The following is a 22,353-nucleotide window of genomic DNA, read 5'->3' on the forward strand; positions in this document are numbered from 1 at the left end:
AATTAACTTTACAAAAAACAAATACTTAAATTGATTAAATTATAATAGTTAATCTTTCATAAATTAAATATGTAACTATTTATCTAAGTATTTGTATCAGTTTAAAATAATAGTTTCTAATTTGATATATTTGATTTAATTTTGATATTTTTGTTTCTGAAATTAAATCATTGCATTAAAATATTACATAATATTACATACAAAATATTATATAAAAATGAAAAAAAATTTATGAAAAATTATTATAATTATTACAGCAAAAGAGTAAAGAGAGAAATAACGATACAATTGTCTTCAACTTCTTACCTAATCTTTTAATTAGTTTGTTCTCTACCATGTCTATATAAAGATACTCTTATTCTGGTTGAGATAGGGCATGTTTTTATAATGACATTTCATGATAACAGTGACAAAACGGCGCCAAGTAACCAAGTAGCTACCTTCTAAAATTCATTCATATTATGATTTTTCATGAAACAAAATAGTATAAAAATAATATATTTTTATAATTTACGATGATTACCGAAAAATTGGAAGATGTTGGAGATACGATCATTTGGAATAATTTGACAGTTACTGTTCGTCAGAAACAAGATTTTTTCACAACTATTTACAAAAAATTCCAAAGAAGAGAGTATGAAGAAACTTTGACTATTTTGAAAGGAGGTAATATTAGTTATTAATTTACTTTTTTTAAAAATAAAAACTTTCTATTTGATCGATATAAAAATTTTGTATAATAATATTAGGTAATATTATATATTAATTTTTTTATTTATTTAAAAATAAAAATTTTCTATTTGATAAAAATTTGATAAAAATTTTCTTATAGGAAATTTAAAACTATATTATTTTGCCAAACTGTATGAATAATATATATATGTATGGATTTTAGTATCTGGTTATGCTATGACGGGGAATCTGGTTGCTATAATGGGATCAAGGTATTTACAAAAAAGTTATTAATAACTTTTAGTAACTTTTAATCTGATAACTAACTGAAATAAAAAAAAATAAATTACTTGAAAAATAGTTTAGTATTATATTAAAAAATGTACAATTTTGTTTGAAAATTTTCCAATCAGTTCTAAAAATATCATAAATTATTTTTATAATAATTATAATGTTTAATATATTTTCCTAAATATAATAAAAATAACAAAGAGTAGAATATTATTTATGATTTAAAAGAATCATAGACAGCATTGATATTATTTTTTCTATTTATAGAAAAAATTATCCTATAAATTTTAATTATAATTATATACCTATTATTATACAAATTTTTATTTCATTAATTTGAAAACAACTTTTTATAAGTTATGACTTTTTATAAATGATTCCAATTTCCAATAATTTTTTACAATTTCAATGAATTGAACAAACAGTAGAATTACATTTTAAAATTAATAATTAAAAATTTTAAAATCACATACAATACATTGTATCTCTGGTTGTTCCAGTGGTGCTGGAAAGACGACATTTTTGGCCACACTAGCAGGAAGAATCAAATCAACAACTGGTTCGGTAACAATAAATGGTCAAATCATTTCACGGACAATTATGTCCATAATGTCTAGTTATCTACCTCAATTCGACGCTCTGCCAACTTCACTCACTGTGGAAGAACATTTGTTATTTTCGGTATTTTAAATTAAATTTTTAATCAAAAATTAAAACTCCTACTAATTCAAAGTCGATTTTATTCAATTATAAATGCTTTAAAAATAAATATTGACATAAAATAAAAATATAATAACAATTAGTATTAAGTATTAGTTCATAGTAAATTAGTCGTTTTATTCATGCTTTAAAGATGAATATTTATTACGAATAATAAAAAATAATAACTGGTATTAATTATATAATAAATTAATTTATCCATTGCTTTCAAATTATGGATATTAATTGAATAATTGAAAATAATGACAATTAATTGTCTCAATTTATGATAAAATAATTGATTTATTTAGTGTGCTTTGAAGATGGATATTAGCAGAGTACAAAGGAAATTCTTGTCGATGAAATTATTAATGGAATTGAACCTGATCGATTGCAAAGATGTGTTGATATCGAATTTGTCTGGTGGACAAAGGAAACGAGTTTCCTTGGCCAGTGAGATGATTAGTAGGCCAAAGATACTGTTTCTCGACGAGCCGACCACGGGTAAACGAAACTTATGAAAAAAAATATCGATTTGAAACGTAAAATATTTGATTGTATCGTATAATATAATGATTTTTCTAGGAAAATATAATTTAATTATTTTGGAAATATTAAAAAATCATTTTAATATTATTTTATTATTATAAAATTTACGATTTTAATATTTTATTTTAATATATTAAAAAGGTATTGATTTGAAGCGAAAATAATAATATTAAAGATGTTTTAATTATATTATGATGATTTTCTATTTTTAGGAAAATATAATTTTTAAGATATTAAAAAATATATTTAAAAAGTGTGAAGAAAAAATAAAATATTGAAAATTTTTTTATGTTAAAATGTCTTAGTTTTATTTTTTTAGAGTAACATTTATTTATTGTTTATTTTTTGTTATTAAGAAATTAAAATTATTTTTTTCTTCTAACTTTGATTATTTTCTTTTTTTTAAATTTTTTCTATTAATTTTTTTTATAATATGAAATTATAATTAACTTCTTTTATTTTATTTTATAAAATTTATTATATAATTAATTGATTTATGTTAATTTATTTATTCAGGCTTAGATAGATTTTCTGCAATGCAAGTGGTTAATGCATTGAGAATTGTAAGTTCGGAATCTACAGTATTTTGTACGATTCATCAACCAGGAATGGATATATATAATATTTTTACTCATGTTTTATTGTTATCTGATGGAAAAACAGGTTATTTTGGATCTTTAAAAGATGCTACAAAATTCTTTTTAAGGTATTTAATTTCTAATTATTTTTTTTTTAATTATAATATAATAATTATAAAATTATCACTTTTATAACTTTTTAAAATTATCATTTGAAAATTTATCTATCATAAAATAATTTCTTAACAAATAATTTTTTATATTAAAAAAATTATATTGTTATAATAAATAAGTATTATATATACCATATTATAAAATTTCAATTTTGAGAAATTTCAAACAAATTTTATTTAAACATAGAAATATACCGATAATTGATAAAAAAATATTATTCTTTAAAATAAATTACAAGATGAATCATTTAAAATTGGTTTTAAACCATTAATAGCTAATAGATTACTCATTATTTGAAAAAATGTTAATGAAAATTAAATTCTGATTTCTAAAATTTTTACAAGAATTTCATACAATTCTAAATGTCGAAAAAATAATAGTTTAGATTACGAATGCCCAATTGGCTTCGACGAATCCGAATACTACGTAAAACTCTTATCTCGAAGAAACCCCATAATGTACGCGACAAATCCCAACCCTGAGGACACTGGACCCAGTGAACTTATCGATAAGATATGTCGAGCATTCTCACGATCTTCTCTCTCGAGGATTCCTGAAATCAAAAACACGAGATACTTTGAAATCGAGCCACAGAGGTGATATGACAAAAGATTTCTTTCTTTTTTTTTAGAAAGAATATTAAAAATATTAAAAATATAAATATTAAAAATTAATCTTCGAACAAATTTAGCAATGGAAATAATTTATAGAAAATCTGGATATATGACACAATTTTTTTGGTTAATGTGGAGAATATGGGTTCAGAATCGAAGGACGATCTTCGAGGGATGGATTTCATGGTTTTCTTATTTCGTAAGTTTTATTTATCAATAATTTTTCTTTCTATTTTTTATGTTAATTATTAATTAGAGAAAAATTGATTTCATTACATTTTTAATAATTTATATTGATCTAGATTTTATATTCTATAACATGGTTTTCATATATATCAATTAAAAAAAAGAAAAATTCAATAAATATAATATAAATGCTATTAAAAAAATGTAATTAAAATTTAGAAACTTACTCAATTTTCTAAAATTATAGAATGCAATAACAAAACTATTAGAAGCAATTAGAATTTTTCGTTTCTTTAAAATTACAATAAAGAAAAAATTGGAAACACTTAGAAAAATTCGACGAATAATAACCAGAAAAATAATTAATTCACCGTTATTCATTTTTCTACAAAATTAAGCAATTCAGTGCGCGATTTTTCCGAATATTTTTTCCACTAATGGAAAAAAGAAAAATGAAAAAAGGAAATGAACGATAAAAAGGAAGAGAAATAGATAATAATTTAAATTAATCGTAGCTCTCCATGGCGGCGGTAGCCACTTTTTACATGGGTATTAATCCAAGGACGCAAGAGGGTGTGCAAAACGCAAGGGGCGCTTTGTATATGATGAGCTCTGAAATTTCGTTCACGGTCGCCTATTCCGTGATTTACGAATTCCCTAGCCAACTTCTGATTTATTTGCGAGAGGACGGTATTTATAGTTGTGGATCCTATTACGTCGCCACGTTTTGCGGATTGGTAATAGTGCAATAATTTCACATTCAATGTTCCAGCTATATGATAAAAATTCGTTTCACTCTTTATTTATCGTTTGGATGAACCAGTTTTATTTGATTTTTATAATAAGAATAATTGAATTGCTATTTTATTTAAATAAATGTGAAATAAATAATAATGAAATTTAGAAAAGAATGTCACGAAAAGAATGTTGTATGCGAAAGTTAATTGGTATAAGGAGATGTATTAATTAATATTAATCATTTTTCTGTAGATAGATGCATAAAAATCATATAAAAGTGATTCTTGTTTTCTTTTTCTTTTTAAATAGAATCGTATAATGCAATAATTAATTAATGCAGGTTGTTATTTTTTTATAAAAAAAATATTAAAATATTAATTTAAGATTAGGAATAAACTTATTCATTGTGAAGTGATTACTATTATTCAGTAAGTTTTACAAAGTTATAAACTTTGATAAACTTTTAGTGATTTTTTGATATTAAATAGTTTAATATATTTTTACGTGAAAATTGATTTCTATTTAGAAAAACAAAGATCTTTTTCTTTATATAATCTATTAGTACTATTTAACCTATTTTTTTATACCAAATAACTTTTGTAACAACATTTTTTTTCATTATTCTTTCTAAAAAATATATAAAAAATATTTCATTATATTTAAATAAAATACATATCTATTCACATTATTATATTAATAACAAATTCTAATCTGATTTAAATAGATATTGATTTATTTGCTGATTGATTTATTATTTTCAAAAAAAAAAGTTCTCAATTATTAAGTTATAAATAATTGAAATTTTTACGTATAGAATCGAAGGTGTGCTGCAAATATATGTATAGCCTATAAATGAATTTTTTAGGTACCAAAAGCTACATTGAAGGCTGTTATGTTCACAACAGTTATATATTTTATTTTAATAAGTCAAATAGACTTGTTGAATTTTTTATTCTACTGTCTAATTACATCGACAGCTGCGATTTGTGGTACAGCATATGGTTTAATGTTTTCCATTATAATCGAGAATATCGATATCGCTACATCAATCATGGTACCTATTGACATGTTATTTTTATTAACTGCTGGGATGTTTTATAATCTCAGGTATTACATATTTTTATTTTGCAACGTAAAAATAAAATAGAAATTATATATTATATAAAACTTTGTACAATTTTAAACGAATGATATAAATTTTTATTCATAAATCAAACGTATATTTAATGACAGAAGATAAAAAAATTAAAATTATTAGAAAAAAATAATTATATCTTTGCAACTTTAAATTTTCCACAGATGCACGAATATAATTAAACACGAACGTAATATTCCCTTTTTTTTTATAAATGTGGCTATAGTTTGAAGAAATGTTACTAAAAATTTATAACTATTTCGTTGGAATGTTTAAAATTAAACAGACGATAAAAAGCTTGTACACAGTTCGAAAATGAGCCCGTAACTTTTTTTACGAGTCGACGACCTATAAAACTGACACGTTGATGTTTCCAGGTCGCTGCCTACGTATCTGACGTGTTTTAAATATTTCTCGATATTCTTTTACCTGAACGAAGCTCTTTCCATAATTTATTGGTCACGAATAGACGACATCGGTGAGCACATTGCATCGTTGAGTAAATTATTCTCTCTCGCAATGCCGGCTGGAGAATTGTCCAGCAGAGATATTTATCTGAAGCGAGATATTTCAATCGAGTTATAATTTGATATAATTTTACATCCATTTCGAAAGCAAAAAATTTTAATTCGATTCAAATTTCAATGTTTATTCGAATTTTGATTTATGATTCTTTTTTACGTATTTATTTAAGGCAAAAAATATTAACATTTTAATTGTGTTTAATTGTGAATGATATAGTGATTTTATATATCGATCAAAATTTAAAATATATTCGATAAAAATATTTGCATTTTTTCTTTGAAGATTTAATTTGATTTCTTCTTTTTCCGATGATTTTGAAATAAATTAATCAAAATTTATACCGAAACGCAAAATGGATCCAATATGAAAAATCCATATTTTATTCAAAATTACATTTTTCTTTATGAAGATCTAGTGATTTATTTATAATTTTAATGACTTCGATCAAAATTTCAATTTTTTAGATAGAAAAGAATTTATTAAAATTAATTATTAATTTATTTTAACTAATTTTCTTGTAGACTGCCTATCTAGCGACTTGCCTTGTTTAAAAAATGGAGAACAAGTGTTATCGGAATATGGATTCAAGAAGAACAATCTTATTTGGGATATGAGTGGTCTCTTGATTTTAACAATTGCAATGAATATTATTGGATATTTCGGGCTACGAAGGAGAAGAAAAATTCAAACAATATTATAAATAACAATAATATAATTATTTTACAGAAAATAATTTATAAATATTCTATAATATTATTCTCATAATTTTTCATCTACTATATTACTTTCATTAATAATAAAATACATTATTTAATTAAAACAATTAAAATATTAAAATGTATCTGTATATTATAAACATTTTAGTATATTATATATCAAAAATGTTTTATAAATTGTCAACTTAAATGAAATTGAAATTGATCATTTCAATTATTTTGAGAGAGCAAGATATTTTAATTATTTCATTCTTTGGTTAATATAAATTTAGAAATGGTATAATATACAAATGAGTTATATAAAAATTTGTGCATTTTTGTAAAATAAATTTAAAAAGAAAAATATAAGTGATTTAAATTAGAGTGAAAATATTTAATAGACAGGTTCTTTGCGACTTCTGTGCCTGATTATCAGAAAACCTGCCAGATGGCTGAACGAAAAAATTACTAGAAGACCGATTATGTCCATGATGTAATGAGTTGGTAAGTAACCATATTTTTCTAAAACCTCTAATCCGCTGGAAATACACGGCTCTTCTGGATCTGAAGAACAATCTTAAACATAAAATGTGTCGCAAAATATTTTCTAATATTCCAATTAAAATTAATTTTTATATGTTTGATATATTTATATTTGCACAATATTTTTTCGAATTACATAGCGAAAAGTGATGTAAATGACAAATTTTTAATTTTAAAAAAATAATCTGAATGAAAAATTTAAATTTTAAAAAAAATTGAAAACTTATAACAAAATTTTCAATGGTATAATTATCTTATTTTTAAAAAAAAAGATTAATCAAAAGTAAAACTTATATTTAAATAGTAAAATATTAAACATTTTCTTACGTAAAAATAAATAATTTTCTCTTAAAAATTTTCTATATTGGAATTTCTTATTTTCCAATTTTTATTTCGTAAAAACTAAAAAACTAAAAATTCATGATTCTTTATTCTTCTTTCATATTTTCATTTTACTTCATCTATTCCATCGATCCTCCATTATTTAATAATTACAATCAAGTAAATATTTCTTATACCTTAAACAATTCATATAACAAAATGAAAAATAAAGTGATAGTAAATCTAATCGATTTTAACGAGCAATTACGTACTTATGTGATCGATCAGAAGCCATTGAGTTAAGGAAACCGCTTCGAGACCATAATAGAATTGCGATAGATATTTTAACCAAGCGATATCAGGCGCCAAATACCTGGAAAAATTTTCAACATTTTTGTTTCGATTATCACTCTTTAGTAGAATTTGCAATAATAAATGGAATATATTTGATATTTCTTTCTTTTTCTTTTTTTCATCAATTTCATTCAACAATATTGAAGTTATGATAAGATTTTTAAATTTGACACTTGAGAAGATATCTTGAGAATTATTAAATATGAATCATAAAAACGAGTTGTTATCAATTTGATTAATCTATATGTAAAATAAATTTTGTTTTTGATAGTCAAATTTTTCTTGATAAAATTTTTAATTGTTTCCCCAAATTTTTCCTTACCCCAAATGTAAATAAATCCCACAGAACATGAGACCAAGAAAATCCAATGGCACAGAAAATAGAGATGCCGTCTCCATTGATTCGAACGACGCCGATAAAAATAAACCTGTTTAAAAAAAATCACATCTTCTTATCAGTCATATTATTGATTATATAATTAGAACAATATTTTCCAACGCTTCCTGAGATATGATACTCTTATAATAGCTAAATATACTATTATAATGACTCTCCATTTTATAATTATATAAAATTCCATCATTTCTTATAATTATAAAAATATTGAATAAGATGAGACAATACAAAATACAAAAATATATATTTATTTTTAAAAATCTATTTAATATTTCTAATATTTTAAGTTTATATAATATTTATAATTAAATACATTCTCACAGATATATAGAAAGAAATAAATGTTTAAAATTTTATTGTAAATTTTTTTATATGAATAATCGTAAATAAAAATGATTGTAACTGTTGAAAAATTATTTTATAAAGATCACGATCCATAAAAAATACTAAATTACAGATTGCTAATTTTTTAGACATTTGAAAAAACTTGGAAAGCTACGAAGCTTATAAAAAAATTAATTTTCGAATATGAAATAATTTTTAGAATTATATATAAACATTTAAATATTTATTAATATAATTATACAACAATGGCAAGTAAATTGATTTATTTTTCTTTCATTATCATTTTCTTCCTTTTTTTATTACCATCAAATTTTATCATTAATTTCTCTTCAATAAAAATCGATTTATTTCTCTTCTATATTCCCCTCTTCTTCTTTGCTAAGCAAGTAGATGCTCACCAAAAGCGGATGCTGAAATGGCGCAGACAACAACTGGCAGTGCGAAGTAAACGAATCCTAAAAGTCCACCCTTCAGCCCCGTGATTGCGAATATGAAAGCTGAATATAGCAATGGCTGTATTATCGCCCCAGGTATCTGAAAATTTACCACCAAATCTACTATCCGTATATTGAAATCGGAAATTGAATTCCACCTCTATTCAACGAGGCAACATAATATCTCGAAAGCATAAAAGGACGATGTACAATTAAATTATACTATTTCTCTGCTCCTCGAAAATTTATTTTTCTTAATACAAAAAATTTTATAATTATTGTTTCAATAATTATTTTTATCTATATATTTTTTTAACATATTTATTATTTAATAAATGTTCTATTTAACGTTCACTTATTTCAAATATAATTTTTATTAATCTGCGATTCTCTAATTCAAAAATTTATTTTTCAATTAATACATATAATATAATATACGCGTTGCTTTTGTTTAAATATAAAATATAAAAATAAAATAGAAGAAAAATAAAAGAATATAAAAGAAAAATCATAAATAATGACAAGAAATATGTTTAAAGAAACAAATGGAGAGAAATCAATCGATGTAACTAAAATCGATATTATTAAGATTCTTAAAAATATCAAATGATAGATAACAAAGATATAAAAGAATCTATTATTTATATATAACATTAAAAAGTTTCTTAAACTAAATCATTTTCAAAAAAATTTTCAAAAAATAACTTGAATAAGATTCTTATTTATTGATTTGCTATTTTCATATAAAAAAATTTTTTTAAATAATATATCTTGGAAAAAATAAATAAAAATATCTTGATATAAAGATTAATATTTATCGATAATGGAACACTTATCAAATGGATCTCACCAAAACGATAACCTTGCTGATGTAATATGGAGCTATACCATAGAGTCCGCTAGCGATGTCGCGTAATAAAAGTGGCAATTCCTTTGGAAAAGTATAGAAAACGGCATAATTGAAGGTGAACACCGTCTCGACGATCACCAAGTACAAAAGACCTTGCATGTTCTGTATAGTGTCTTGATTCATCGCTTCACCCGAGATGTTCATAAAGGGCAATCCTATCAGCACTCCTATACACTTTAAAAAGCCATTTGTCGATTTTTATGAGAATTTAAAAATGGATGAAATTGGGAAAAATTGGAAGAAATCCATACAAATTAAAGAGACAACACCTATCTACTGCTTTACTTTCTAGTAAAAATAGCTATCATTTTTCAAGATATATTGGAATATTTGAAATTCTATACTTCATTTATCTTTGAAATAATATTGTAGAAATTTATTTTTTTACAGGAAATGATACAACTTTTGATCTTCTTCTATTTTCAAAATATATATATATTCAAATAGAATATTGTACAATTCAGATATTGGATTTTATTGGAATTAAAATAATTTAATAGATGATTTAATTTGGAATTTAAAGATTATAAATATAATCTAGAAAAGTATTCAAATTATTTGTTAAAAATTTGAAATTATTAAATCTATTAAGTAGAATAATCTACAATAAATCAGAAAACTTTGGCTGACCAATATGTAATAATTTACTGTAATAATAAATAAATAAAAATTGAAATGAATATTTTCATCAAATTTGATAAATACGTATAAAATTATATCATCAAAATTCACAAAAAAACAAGAGAAAAAAATTGTCTTCTCCAAAATTTACTATAATTTTGCAACCTTAAGGATAAACAATATGAATTAATAAAAAATATTGGCATATACTTATCTTTCCTGTTTAAATTTTTAATTGAAAATAATATAAATTTTTTCATAATCTCATCAAAATAAATTAAAATTCAATTCACATAATATCTAAAATTCATCATAAATAATAGTTCAGATCAGAGAGATTTAGATTTAAATATATTCGATTAATTTCTTTTTTTAAATAATAAAATAAAAATCATTAATTTTATTAATTACGTACAATAAAATTTATCTAATAATTACCCAAATAAAAATTATTCATATTATGTATATTATTGTATTATATTACATTTCCTACTTTAATTATATGTTCATCCCTCAAGAGATTAATTTTTCCTTCAATTTAATATTTAATTTGGCACAAGGTTCTGCAACAATGGCCGAGATTATGATGGAGGAACAATTAAAGTACAAAAGCGGAGGAGCAACCGGAAGGGGATCAGACGACTTAACGTTGGTCAAAAGGGAAGCAGAGGTAACGACAACTTACCATATACGTTATGAATCGCAAGAAAAGAGTCGTGTAATTCCTCTTGTAGTCAAGGTAGATACGCCATACAAGCCAGTGCAATTGCGTCAGAAGCCGAGCTTTTTTGAAATTTTTCAGAGATAGAGAGACGTCTGAAAATATGGAAGGCAGCTCCATGGACTCCGTGACGTAAGAGTATTCGATCAATTTCGACACCCTTAGACCGTATTTCGATTTCTCGTATTGATCGCAGATCCAGTTTACCTGCACACGTTTATCTTAATTTCATTTTCTATTTGACCGCAGCCGAAATAATTCTTATTTTTAACGAAATAGATATCAAGAAGAAGAATTTACTCAAAAAAATTTCATAAACTGATTTTTTTGTTACTTAATTGTAATTAAATTAGAGATATTATATAAATAATAATCTTTTTATAACATAGAAATTATATAGGAATATAATTTTAGAAAATTTAAATGTTAAATTGTATTACCAAAAATAATATTTCGTGCCAGAAATAATATTTTTAAGTAAAATATAAAGTCGAAGAAAAAGAAAAAAAAGAAATTACAGTTTTTAAACAATATATTATTAAACTTTGTATCAACTATGTTATAAGAGAATTGCTATAATTTGTTAACCAAAAAAATATCATGTTATATCAAAGATAGATTAGATTATTATTATATGAATTAGATACATGTAATTTTTTAATATAGCATAAAGTGAATAATTTTATTACTTAAATATTCATAAATTGGTACAAGTTGTAAATTTTTTGATTTTATCAATTTTTGTTTCGAATACCTTTCTATAGCTCTCAGCCTCTTTGTCAGGAATAATGGATAGCTGAGAAACGTAAAATTCGGCACTATTGAAAGTTGGAGGACAAGGAAGGTTCAAACTGTAAATTATATAATTAATCATTGAATAAAAAAGAATAATAAGTTAATAAAAAATATTAACCAAAATAAATTGTTTTAAAAGAAAAAATAATATATAATTTCTAATTTTGAGATCATTGGATTCTTTTTTATTTAATATTTATAAATTTTCAATCCTTCAAGTTATTGTGAAAAGAAATTACATTAAAGAAAAATAATTAAATGATTTTTTATGATTTCGAAGAATTAATTTTGAAAAATATTATATTTATTATATTTTTATGTATTATATTTTCCATGTAGATACGTTTAAGATGATTTTGATAAAACAGTATGAAATTTTTAAATTCCTTAAAAACAATGATTTGAGTTTGAAAGAATTATAAAAATCTTAAAATTTTAAGGAGATTCTCAAACTCCGAAACCGAATATATATATTATAAAAATTAACTTTATAAATTTTATAAAAAAAATCTTTCTTTAAAAAATCTAAATAACATACCAATTTAAATTAACACCGAATGCAATTAAATATCAAATAACTGCACGTAATTTATTCCAAATATTCAATCTCCTATTATTTGTTTCAATTCATTTCAAATTTTTATGCCAAATATTAAATGAAACAATAATATAACAATAAATTCAGAATAATAATTAATTTAAACAACAAATACAATAAATATTACAATTGAACCTATCGAAAAATTCCATGGCATCTATAGAGGAACCTTGGAAGGCGACTCTACCACCAGAGAGTAGTAAAACCTCGTGGAATATCTTCAATAAACCGGAAGCAGGTTGATGTAACGAGCAAATGACTATCCTTCCGCTGGCCGCCACTTCCCTGAGCGTCCTCACCACAGTCATAGCACCATAGCTGTCCAATCCGGTAGTTGGCTCGTCGCAAAAGAGAATGCTTGGCTCGGTGAGTAGCTAGAAAAATTCTCTACTCTATGTGTATTTCATATTAAAGAATTTTTGCGAGCCAATATTAAACGTGAGTCTTCTAACATATTTTTCATCCTATAAAATGTTAATTAATGTATATATATATATATATATATATATATATACAATTGATATAATAAAATCGATTCTAAAGGCTAAAAAAAAAACACAAAAGTATAGTTTAATATCGATTCAGGTTTATTTATAGAGTTATAAGTGATTGAAATTTATGTTAGATAAAGCAAGATGGAGAATGACAAAGCTCTGTCTTGCTTTATTTAAAATAAACTTCAATTGCATAATTTAATATGAGTTTATATAAGTTAAACAATATTTGTTTGAAAGTTGAAAATTTTATTGTTGAGATTTATAAATTTATGTATGATAATTAAGAAATAATAGATAATTATTGGAGTTTTGAATTGATTCATGTTTTTATCATTTTTATGATTTCAATTTTTGAATTTGAAATCGAGATGGAATTCTTGATTTCAAAAATTTAAAGTTCAACAATTGAAATTTTTTAAAATCTTCAAGCTTTAAAATTTGCTATTTTTGAGACTTCGAAAATTAAAAAAATAAAAATTCTCGATTTAATAAGATAAATAAACCTTGAAGTTTTCAGAATTTCATATTTCTGTTATTCTTTCAACTTCTAAAATTTAAAAAAATTTTATATTTAATCTTCCATCCTTGGGAACTTTAAAATTTTTCGAAAACTTGAAATCAAATTGAACTTTCTTTCTCCTTAATTTCTTTTTTTGTAATTTTTTAATAGAAATAATTAACTTACTTCAACAGCCAGAGTGACACGTTTCCTCTCACCACCAGACAGAGCGGACAGTTTTGTGGAGGTGCATTTTGCCAGGCCAAGTTCTCTCAACAGAATCGTTATACGTTGCCGTCTGAAGTTGGCCCTCAGCCTTTTGTCCATTTTCATGCACGCCTTGATCGACCAAGAACAATCGCCAAGTTTTAATGGGCCCAAAATCCAATCATTCAACGTTTAAACGAATTAGTCGATGCTGATGGTCAGTTGAGCAATGATAAAGCTTTTTAAGTTAAAAGTTATAAACGAAAATTCATAAAATTCTTTCTCATAAAATCTAATTCGCTTAGATTTTTCATTCAATAAATTTTTCATCACGGATGAAATATTGAATTTTAGACGAAGTTTCACTCTGGAAATTTGATCTCTTGAAGTGTATGGATAATACAAGAATTGAATTAATTATTGAATTAATTATTGTATTTTTGAAATTATTCGATTAATATACCAAATGATGACGAATTAATTGACAGGACTTGGAAGATAAGTATTTTTTATTTTTACTTTCTCTAAATAAATATTGGAAATAATATCAAAATTAATTAATAATCTTAACTAATAATTTATTAAATAATAGTTTCAAACCTTAAAAGTTGTAAAAAATAAAATCACAAAGAATAAAAAAATTAAAAAATCACATCCTCGCAATACCGAATAATGATCTATGAATTCGTTTTCAATCGAATATTAAATAAACGAAAAGCACGATATCTTCAACAAAGAAATCCCTTTTTCATTAAATTCAATTATAGGTACCTCGATCTGTCATAGTTACGCAATTTCATTCTATTATACGTGTAACGAATCAGGATATTATACTCTACGCGATATAAATCATTTTATCGATCTCGAATAAGAGGCAATTATTTAAAATCGCTAACTGTTGATCGATACGAGTTTATCGAAATTGATTATTCGATCCTCTGTATCGTGAGCCGTCCCATAAACTTTGACCAGTTACCGGTTATTCACGATTCGATCATGTTTCACGAGATTCTATCGTCCATTAAAATGAATGTGATTAATGGGGGAAGGGACTGGATTTACGGACTTCTGTCGATCGTGAAATATTACTTATCAAAGAAACACTTTCGACAGTCCTCTATATCTTTATTTAATTGAAATATTTCCAATTATAAATTATAAATATTTCCAATATATAATTTAAAAATAAGAATTTTTTAATTTTTCTATTTTTCTATCGTCTGATGGATCAAATATAATTCATTATACAATCTAATAATAATAAATAAATTATTTTAAAAGTTTTAAAAGTTTTCTGTAATTTCAATGATGATATATTTATGAATAATTTCAATCAATGTATATATACATGTATTAATATAAAAAAAAAAATTTTAAAAATCATCCTTTGCTATAATCTAACAATATGCATAACATTACAATTAATGATACATATAAATTTTCACATTTTTTAAAAAAACATTAAAATATTCGAAATCTAAATTATGAATATTTTATAACATCATTATCTGCATATTTGGATAATTCTAACTCTATTTGTATCAATGATTATTATTTTTATCTATATATAATAAAAGCTAAAAAGCTCATATCAAAAAGGATATTTTCATATCATTCTGAGAACCAGAAAATTTCTTAAAGGAATGTGATTGGTACGTGAAAGATTCAAGAGCCGTTGTATAATTAATTAGGCTATTGTAATTGGACAAACCATGAATTCCATATGCTCTTGGATTGTCAGCGATTCGATTGCCAAGTCCGTTTGTGGAACGAATCCAGATATCCTTATCATCTGCTCGGTATCGATAGGTTTCCCATTTAACAAGACATCACCTGTCGCTTTGCCTATTGAAAAACATCGATCAAAGATCTCTTTGTTTCGATTAGAAAAATTGTGAAAGGACAAAGAAAATTTCCTATTTTTCTAATTTTATAAAATTATGTTTATTACATTATCTTTTGTTTTATATTAAAATTGAAATTTTAAAAAGTAAAGGAAAAATATTTTATTGAACTTAGATTCTTTGAGTAATATCTTTGTAATTTATAAAATTATATAAAAGAGATAATTTTTTAAAAATAAATTTAAGAATAAATATATAAATAAATAAAATATTATATATATTATATATATATAAATATTATATATATATATATATATAAATATTATAAATATTATATATATTATTTAAATAAGCTAGCATGAAGCAAAACCATTCAAACAAGTATAATATAGTTATTGATTCATTAATTTTATTACTATATTATGAACATTCTTTTTTGCTATTAATGATTTCTCATAATGAAAAAATGATATCTTCAATAATAATAATTCATAAGTTAAAAATTAAAAGGCAAAAGCGTCACCAAATCAAAAAACTAAAGATTATTATTTATATTATTACCTATATAAAAATAATTTTGGGTAAATTTGATTTAGAATACATTGAATTAAATTATCATTTCTCAAATATTTATTTTAATATCAAATAAGAAGAAAAGTTGAGAGAAAAAAAATATTATACATGATATAATGTAATGTATACAACATAACATAATGAAAATAAAAATTAAGAAAATCAAAAAAAAAATATTGTCAAAAATCTATTATTTAAAAAAAAAACGAAGAATTAAAGTTTCAAAATTTTTTCGATACAAGCTAATAAAATAAATAAATTATCTTATGAACCTTTGACACGTCTGCTAATAGTCGCAAGAAGGGTAGTTTTTCCAGCGCCGCTGCAAATCGAAAAGTTCCTCTGAATGAAGGAAAAACTTTCAACCCTCTTGTTAGAAACAATTAACCCTGGAATACTAAGCACTCGCAATTTTCGCGAGCCACGCTCGGCACATTCAATTTTATTTCCCCTTGCTCTACTCTCCACCCTCTTTTTAAGCACACTGTAATATTAAACGCATCAGCAAACTGTTCCCTTGGTTAAGGAGTAGTGAGTGAGTGAGTGAGACAGAGAGAGAGAGAGAAAGAGACGTTAAAATCTTAATCCAGAGAACGTTAAGCGTTAACAACTTCTCGAGATATGTAAATCTTACATGTGAAGCTTTTGTTAATAACTCTCCAATTCAAATTTTAATGATCTAATAAATTTGTTTTACCGACCGAATTCAAAGGACGGTAAAAAAAATGTTTTTTTATAGTGTTTCACATTTCAACGTGTGAATATAGAAAAAAATTTCATTGGATAATGTGAAAATATAATTTGGATGATGTATCATATGGTGTGAAGTTTTTTTTTAAATTGACAAATTTTATAGTCTTCAAATAACGATTCGTAAAGTCTTAAATTCTACAAAAAAGTTATATTTATCATATTGGAATATGGAAAAACATATTTTATTAAATAAAATGGAATATATTTACTATACCGTGTCATATATAGTGTAATTTATATTAAAAGTGAAGGAATTTTTGAAAATTTCTGAAAATCAGATGATTGTTAGAAAATTTTTTAATATTCAAGTAATAATCTATGAAATCTGATATTTTTACTTTATAAAAAAAACATTTTTATTAAGTTAGAGCATTATTAAAATTCACTGTAAAATTAATATATTCTGAGTTGAAAAAATTAATTAAAAATTGATATATCATAATAACATTATCAGTTATTATTAATTTTAATGATTATCTACAATTAATTAAATAAAGTATTATATGGTAAAGTGGGATAATCTTTAAAATCAAAAGATTTTTATAAGAAAACTATTTTTTTAAATTAGTATATTATTAAATCTTATTGTAAAATTATTAAAGAAAAGTAACTATTATATAATTAATTATTAATTTATATATGTTGAAAAACTTGAATAAAAACACTTTACGATTCGTATTTAATATTCCAGAGTTAGAGAAAAATTCTCAATGATTACCTTGATCCCATAATTGCCATCAATATTCCAGAATTAACTATACCACTCACTGGAAGTATATAAAAGAATTAATCTTTTATAATAATTCATATCTGATTGATTTAAATCTATCTATATCTGATTAAGATGTTATCTAATTATATATTATTATTTCTTAGGTTTTTCTAACGTAAAATATACCTCCATGGAGCAACTGAATAAGTTCAGTGTATTGGAAACCGAAAATCGCTCGAAGACTGCCGCCATTGGTCTTTCTTTCGACCGTATAAGAAATGTTCTTCCAAGTTAGACACAAATCATTTGATGTATTTAAAGGCAAAGTAGGATATTTCATCTGCTGCTTCATCTGAAAAAATTTAATGCAATCCAATTTATAACTAAAGATTATTCTTATTTGATTTATTATTCTTAATTGAATTTAAATAATTTCATTACAAAGGAAATAAATAAATAAATAATCTTCTATATTAATAAAATTTACTTTATTTCTTCCACTAAATAATTTCATGAAATCTATTTTAAAAATATAATTTATAATTTTTCTTCTACTTAAAATGAAAAAAAATATTAATTTTCCAATATCGTAACATAAACTGTATAAAATTTAAAATCTGAAAACTCATGACGCATCATTCAGAAAATTTTCAAAAAACAGATGAACAAAAGTAAAAACGAAATCGATGTAACGTCCATCGAGTTTCCAATGTGATTCTCGTGTTTAGAGAATGGATAAAACGTAAATGTATTTAAAATCACCAATCGTAATTATTCAGAATTTAATCACTATTATGAAATGTAAAAAATTTAAAAAAGAAAAAAAAAAGAAAAATTTAAATAGATTCATAGAAAATTTTTGTAATTATTCAAGAATGTTTATTGTAATCATATTGTAACTCTTCTATAACGTCTCATTAACATGATATCAGATTCAATTATATAAAACACAAGTCCAGCTTGTGAATCAACAAACATAAAGCTGTTTATGTAAGTACTATCTTTTAATTAAACTTTTTTATAGATTAATAGTATTTATATCTATTTTATCAATTTTTTAAGAATTAAATTTCTTTTATAAATAAAATAAAAATTTTCTTTTATTAACAATTATTTATGATAAATATTTTATTATTGTTTTCTTTTTGCAATATTTTTGTAAAAAAAAAATATAATGACATTAAATTTAATAAGATCTGTCTTAATAAGATCTCACTAAAAAACATAGTACAATCAATTATCTTATAACAATTCTATTGTATCCATTGTATCGAAGTCATATTAAGTGAAATCTAAATTAATAGAGATTAAAAAGTAAATAAAAAGTGATTGCTTATAACACGATCGTTTATATGGTTATCTGAGATTATTAAACTGAATTCGTATTATAAAATATTCACATTTGCATTATAAAAATATTGACTGTATTTATTATTCAGTTATTAATTTATTCAAGTCATTTATTCATTCAAGAAAAATATAAATAATAAATACATAAATTTCTTTTCAAAATTCAAATTTTATTAAATTACTAATAAAAACATATATATAATTAAAAAGAGATATTTGCACATATCTTTATTTTTTAATATTCAATTATATTATTTGTTTTTCCTAAGATTTAAAAATTCGACTATAAATAAATTTTTTGATAAATAGAGATTTTATTTTTAGAAGAGACTTACTTTATATATCTATGAATCAAATGAAGAATTCTATGAAGCAAATGTATCATGTTTAACTTGCATGTATTTATGAAACCGCAAAACTTTTAAAGAGAAAAAATTAATCACGTATACGAGGAGAATATCTCTATGAAAAATGAGAATATTTTCCTAATAATAATAATACAAATATCATTGATATCTAAAGTTGTAAAATAAATATCTTTGTAAATTATAAAAAAAAATAATATTTTAACTTTGTTGGAAATTTAAGAAATTAAAATTTTTATTAAATTTATATCTTTACAATTTTCATCTAGGAAAAAAATATTATACAATATGTTAAAAATATTATGCAATATTATAAAATATAAAATATAAGAAATATCATTAAATATTAAATAATATGTAATATATTAATATAAATATATAATATGTAATGTAAATACAATGTTATATGAAATAAATATTTATGAAAATTTAGTAAAATTTTGATAAAAATCATTCACAATAATTTGAATGAAGTATGCATGAACAATGTAATAAAAAAATCTTTATCAAAAATATTAAAAAACATTTAATTTTTTTATTTGATAATTAAAATAGAAAATTTTGTATATAATTAAACTTGAAAATAAATGTGCCTATACTTAAGTACTTTGTTACACCTTGATGCACATTTGTCTTGATTAAATATTTTATCTTATTCTTTTTAGGTTCACATTGATAAGATAGACTATACATACAATATTAATATATTCGCAGGATATCTTCAGAAGATTAATTCTATGAAATGCAAAAGTTGGGATACAAAAATGTGAATTGAGATATATTTATTAAGTTATAAAGAAATAAAGTTTAGACAAAGAGTGATGGAGATAGAGTGAAACAGCTCCATCTAATATAAACTTCATTTGTTCATAATTTAATAAATAAACTTGAAGTGATATGTATTTATATACTATTTTATGTTTATGTTTTAGTCTCTAAAATCAATCTTTTCAAAAGTATTCACGAATATAATATTAATATTTTATAAGAACAAGTATATAAGATTTAGTCATAATTTATGATATTTTATTTATTATATTTCTTTTATTTTAATTTTATACAAAAATCATATTATCGTATTATTTTACAAATTTTTAAAATTTTTATATATATCAGAAAATTTTATTATTTTCATTTTCAATTTATTTTTATGTAAAATATAAGTTTCCAACAATTATTACAGTCTATAATGATATGTCGATACTATGAAATATTTTGTAAATTTTCTTATAAAAATTCATTCAATGAACAATAAAAACTATTAATAAATATTTTGAAATAAATTATTCTTCATTCTCTCGTTATATTTTCGTTATATTTTAAATTCATTTTAAAATCTTTTTATTAATTCTTCTATATTTCATTTTTTTCAAAATAATTAATAAAATCATTTTCAACATAATCGTTCAAAGTAAATATTATATCCACTTACTCTAACCGTGTCGTAGAAAATTATCCCGCAGAATCACTATAATAAACAGTTCTACAATATTTCTACATTAATTTATTCACAAATCACCAACAAACAACAAATTATATACCGATAAACTTCATGAATAATTGAAAATATATATATATATATATAAATAAGACCTTCTACAATTTTTAGCAATTTAAAAATATCTCGAAAATCCATTAAACAACACGCAACTACCATTATGTAACATTTTCGTGTATAATGAAATACAAGTAATTATTAAGTGATTATCTATATAATCGAATAATTAAAAAATATCATTGAAATATACTATTCTTATTAAAATCAATTATCACTTTTATTATTACAATTAATTTTAAATAGAATAATTTCCACGAAACACTGAACTAACCGATAATACAGGTTTCTACAGTTTTTATTACAAGTTTTTATTATGGCGTATCGGTTGAATGAAGTGCAGGAATTAAAACGAAAAACTGGTCAAGTTGTAGTAACCAGAGTGGAGCTTTGCTCGCGACACCATCGCAAGTGGTTTTGTGAAAGAATAAGCGACTGTGTGTTTTATATGGAACGGAAGACCGTTATACAACGCCTATGATACAACGAACTCGTGGTGGAAGCAGTGAAAGGATTATGCTACAAGAAGGCGTATTTCTTAGCGGATTGGTGGATAGAGATGCTAAAGCTACTTCAGATGGGGTGTGTTCAGTTGGATGGTTAATGGTCTTCTTGTATATACACAATTGATAATTTTGGTACAAAATGTTGGAAGTTAAATTTTAATTGCTTTTTTTAGAAATTAAAGGTAATAATTATTTATTAATAAAGGTATATTATTTTAAAGAATTTTCTATGATTATAAATATATGTCTATTATTATAATAAAGAATATTTTATATATATAAAATATATATATTATATATATAAAATTATATATACAAAATATTTTTGAAGCAAGATATTGATAAAAGGTTTGGAATAGATTTGAGCCAAGTTTAGAGATTGCAACCTATAACGTTTGAAGTAGATTTAGGTTAGGTTTAGGTTGGAACAAATTTATGATAGATATAAGTTAAATAGTTTTAGATTAGGTTTGGATTGTGTTTGGATTTTCAGATTAGATTTAGATTAAATAGATTTAAGTTCGATTTAAATTGTGTTTGAAATAAGTTTAGGTTAGGATTAAATTAAATTTTAGTTCGATATTATTTTCTTTGATC

At 22.9% G+C, this 22,353-nt stretch overlaps 2 protein-coding genes across 9 annotated transcripts; one reads left to right on the top strand and one right to left on the bottom strand.

Moving 5' to 3' along the window:
- Positions 1–367: 367 nt before the first annotated feature.
- Positions 368–7,002, top strand: LOC108000780 (protein brown-like). 3 transcript variants are annotated; one of them, XM_017061389.3, is made up of 11 exons: positions 368–666; positions 896–944; positions 1,464–1,644; positions 1,974–2,166; positions 2,728–2,917; positions 3,344–3,559; positions 3,674–3,776; positions 4,279–4,500; positions 5,367–5,608; positions 6,014–6,114; positions 6,683–7,002. In XM_017061389.3, the coding sequence occupies exons 1-11, from the start codon at positions 516–518 to the stop codon at positions 6,859–6,861; spliced, it is 1,827 nt and encodes a 608-aa protein (XP_016916878.2). In that variant the 5' UTR covers positions 368–515; the 3' UTR covers positions 6,862–7,002. The 3 variants fall into 3 exon arrangements, with proteins under 3 accessions (XP_016916878.2, XP_016916880.2, XP_016916879.2); XM_017061390.3 differs by having other exon boundaries at positions 525–666; positions 833–944; XM_017061391.3 differs by lacking the exon at positions 896–944 and having other exon boundaries at positions 524–666.
- LOC108000779 (protein scarlet) lies at positions 6,854–21,684 on the bottom strand. Of its 6 annotated transcripts, none has more exons than XM_017061386.3 (15): positions 21,525–21,674; positions 21,128–21,163; positions 18,167–18,332; positions 17,987–18,035; positions 16,788–16,837; positions 15,810–15,943; positions 14,078–14,230; positions 13,031–13,269; positions 12,257–12,353; positions 11,467–11,709; positions 10,101–10,334; positions 9,215–9,350; positions 8,397–8,502; positions 7,993–8,093; positions 6,854–7,432 (listed from the first exon to the last, which is right to left on the bottom strand). In XM_017061386.3, exons 3-15 carry the CDS (start codon positions 18,330–18,332, stop codon positions 7,251–7,253), a joined length of 1,890 nt encoding a protein of 629 aa, XP_016916875.2. In that variant the 5' UTR covers positions 21,128–21,163; positions 21,525–21,674; the 3' UTR covers positions 6,854–7,250. The 6 variants fall into 6 exon arrangements, 5 of the variants coding, with proteins under 5 accessions (XP_016916875.2, XP_016916874.2, XP_028523947.2 ...); XR_009832809.1 differs by adding an exon at positions 7,727–7,917 and having other exon boundaries at positions 7,302–7,432; positions 21,128–21,677; XM_017061385.3 differs by lacking the exon at positions 21,128–21,163 and having other exon boundaries at positions 21,525–21,684.
- Between the last annotated feature and the right edge of the window lie 669 nt (positions 21,685–22,353).

Source organism: Apis cerana, linkage group LG15, assembly GCF_029169275.1.
Source record: "Apis cerana isolate GH-2021 linkage group LG15, AcerK_1.0, whole genome shotgun sequence".
NCBI classification, from domain to species: Eukaryota; Metazoa; Arthropoda; class Insecta; order Hymenoptera; family Apidae; genus Apis; species Apis cerana.

What these genes read in the sequence shown, in the direction of transcription:
- LOC108000780 (XM_017061389.3), top strand. Translation starts at nt 516, where the DNA reads ATGATTACCGAAAAATTGGAAGATGTTGGAGATACGATCATTTGGAAT. An exon ending in TTTGACTATTTTGAAAGGAG is followed by an intron (nt 667 to 895) that starts GTAATATTAGTT and finishes TATGGATTTTAG; the next exon opens with TATCTGGTTATGCTATGACG. An exon ending in TTTGAAATCGAGCCACAGAG is followed by an intron (nt 3,560 to 3,673) that starts GTGATATGACAA and finishes AATAATTTATAG; the next exon opens with AAAATCTGGATATATGACAC.
- LOC108000779 (XM_017061385.3), bottom strand. Translation starts at nt 18,332, where the DNA reads ATGAAGCAGCAGATGAAATATCCTACTTTGCCTTTAAATACATCAAAT. An exon ending in AAGAGCATATGGAATTCATG is followed by an intron (nt 14,231 to 15,809) that starts GTTTGTCCAATT and finishes TGGTCGATCAAG; the next exon opens with GCGTGCATGAAAATGGACAA. An exon ending in CATTTCAGCATCCGCTTTTG is followed by an intron (nt 8,503 to 9,214) that starts GTGAGCATCTAC and finishes TTTTTTAAACAG; the next exon opens with GTTTATTTTTATCGGCGTCG.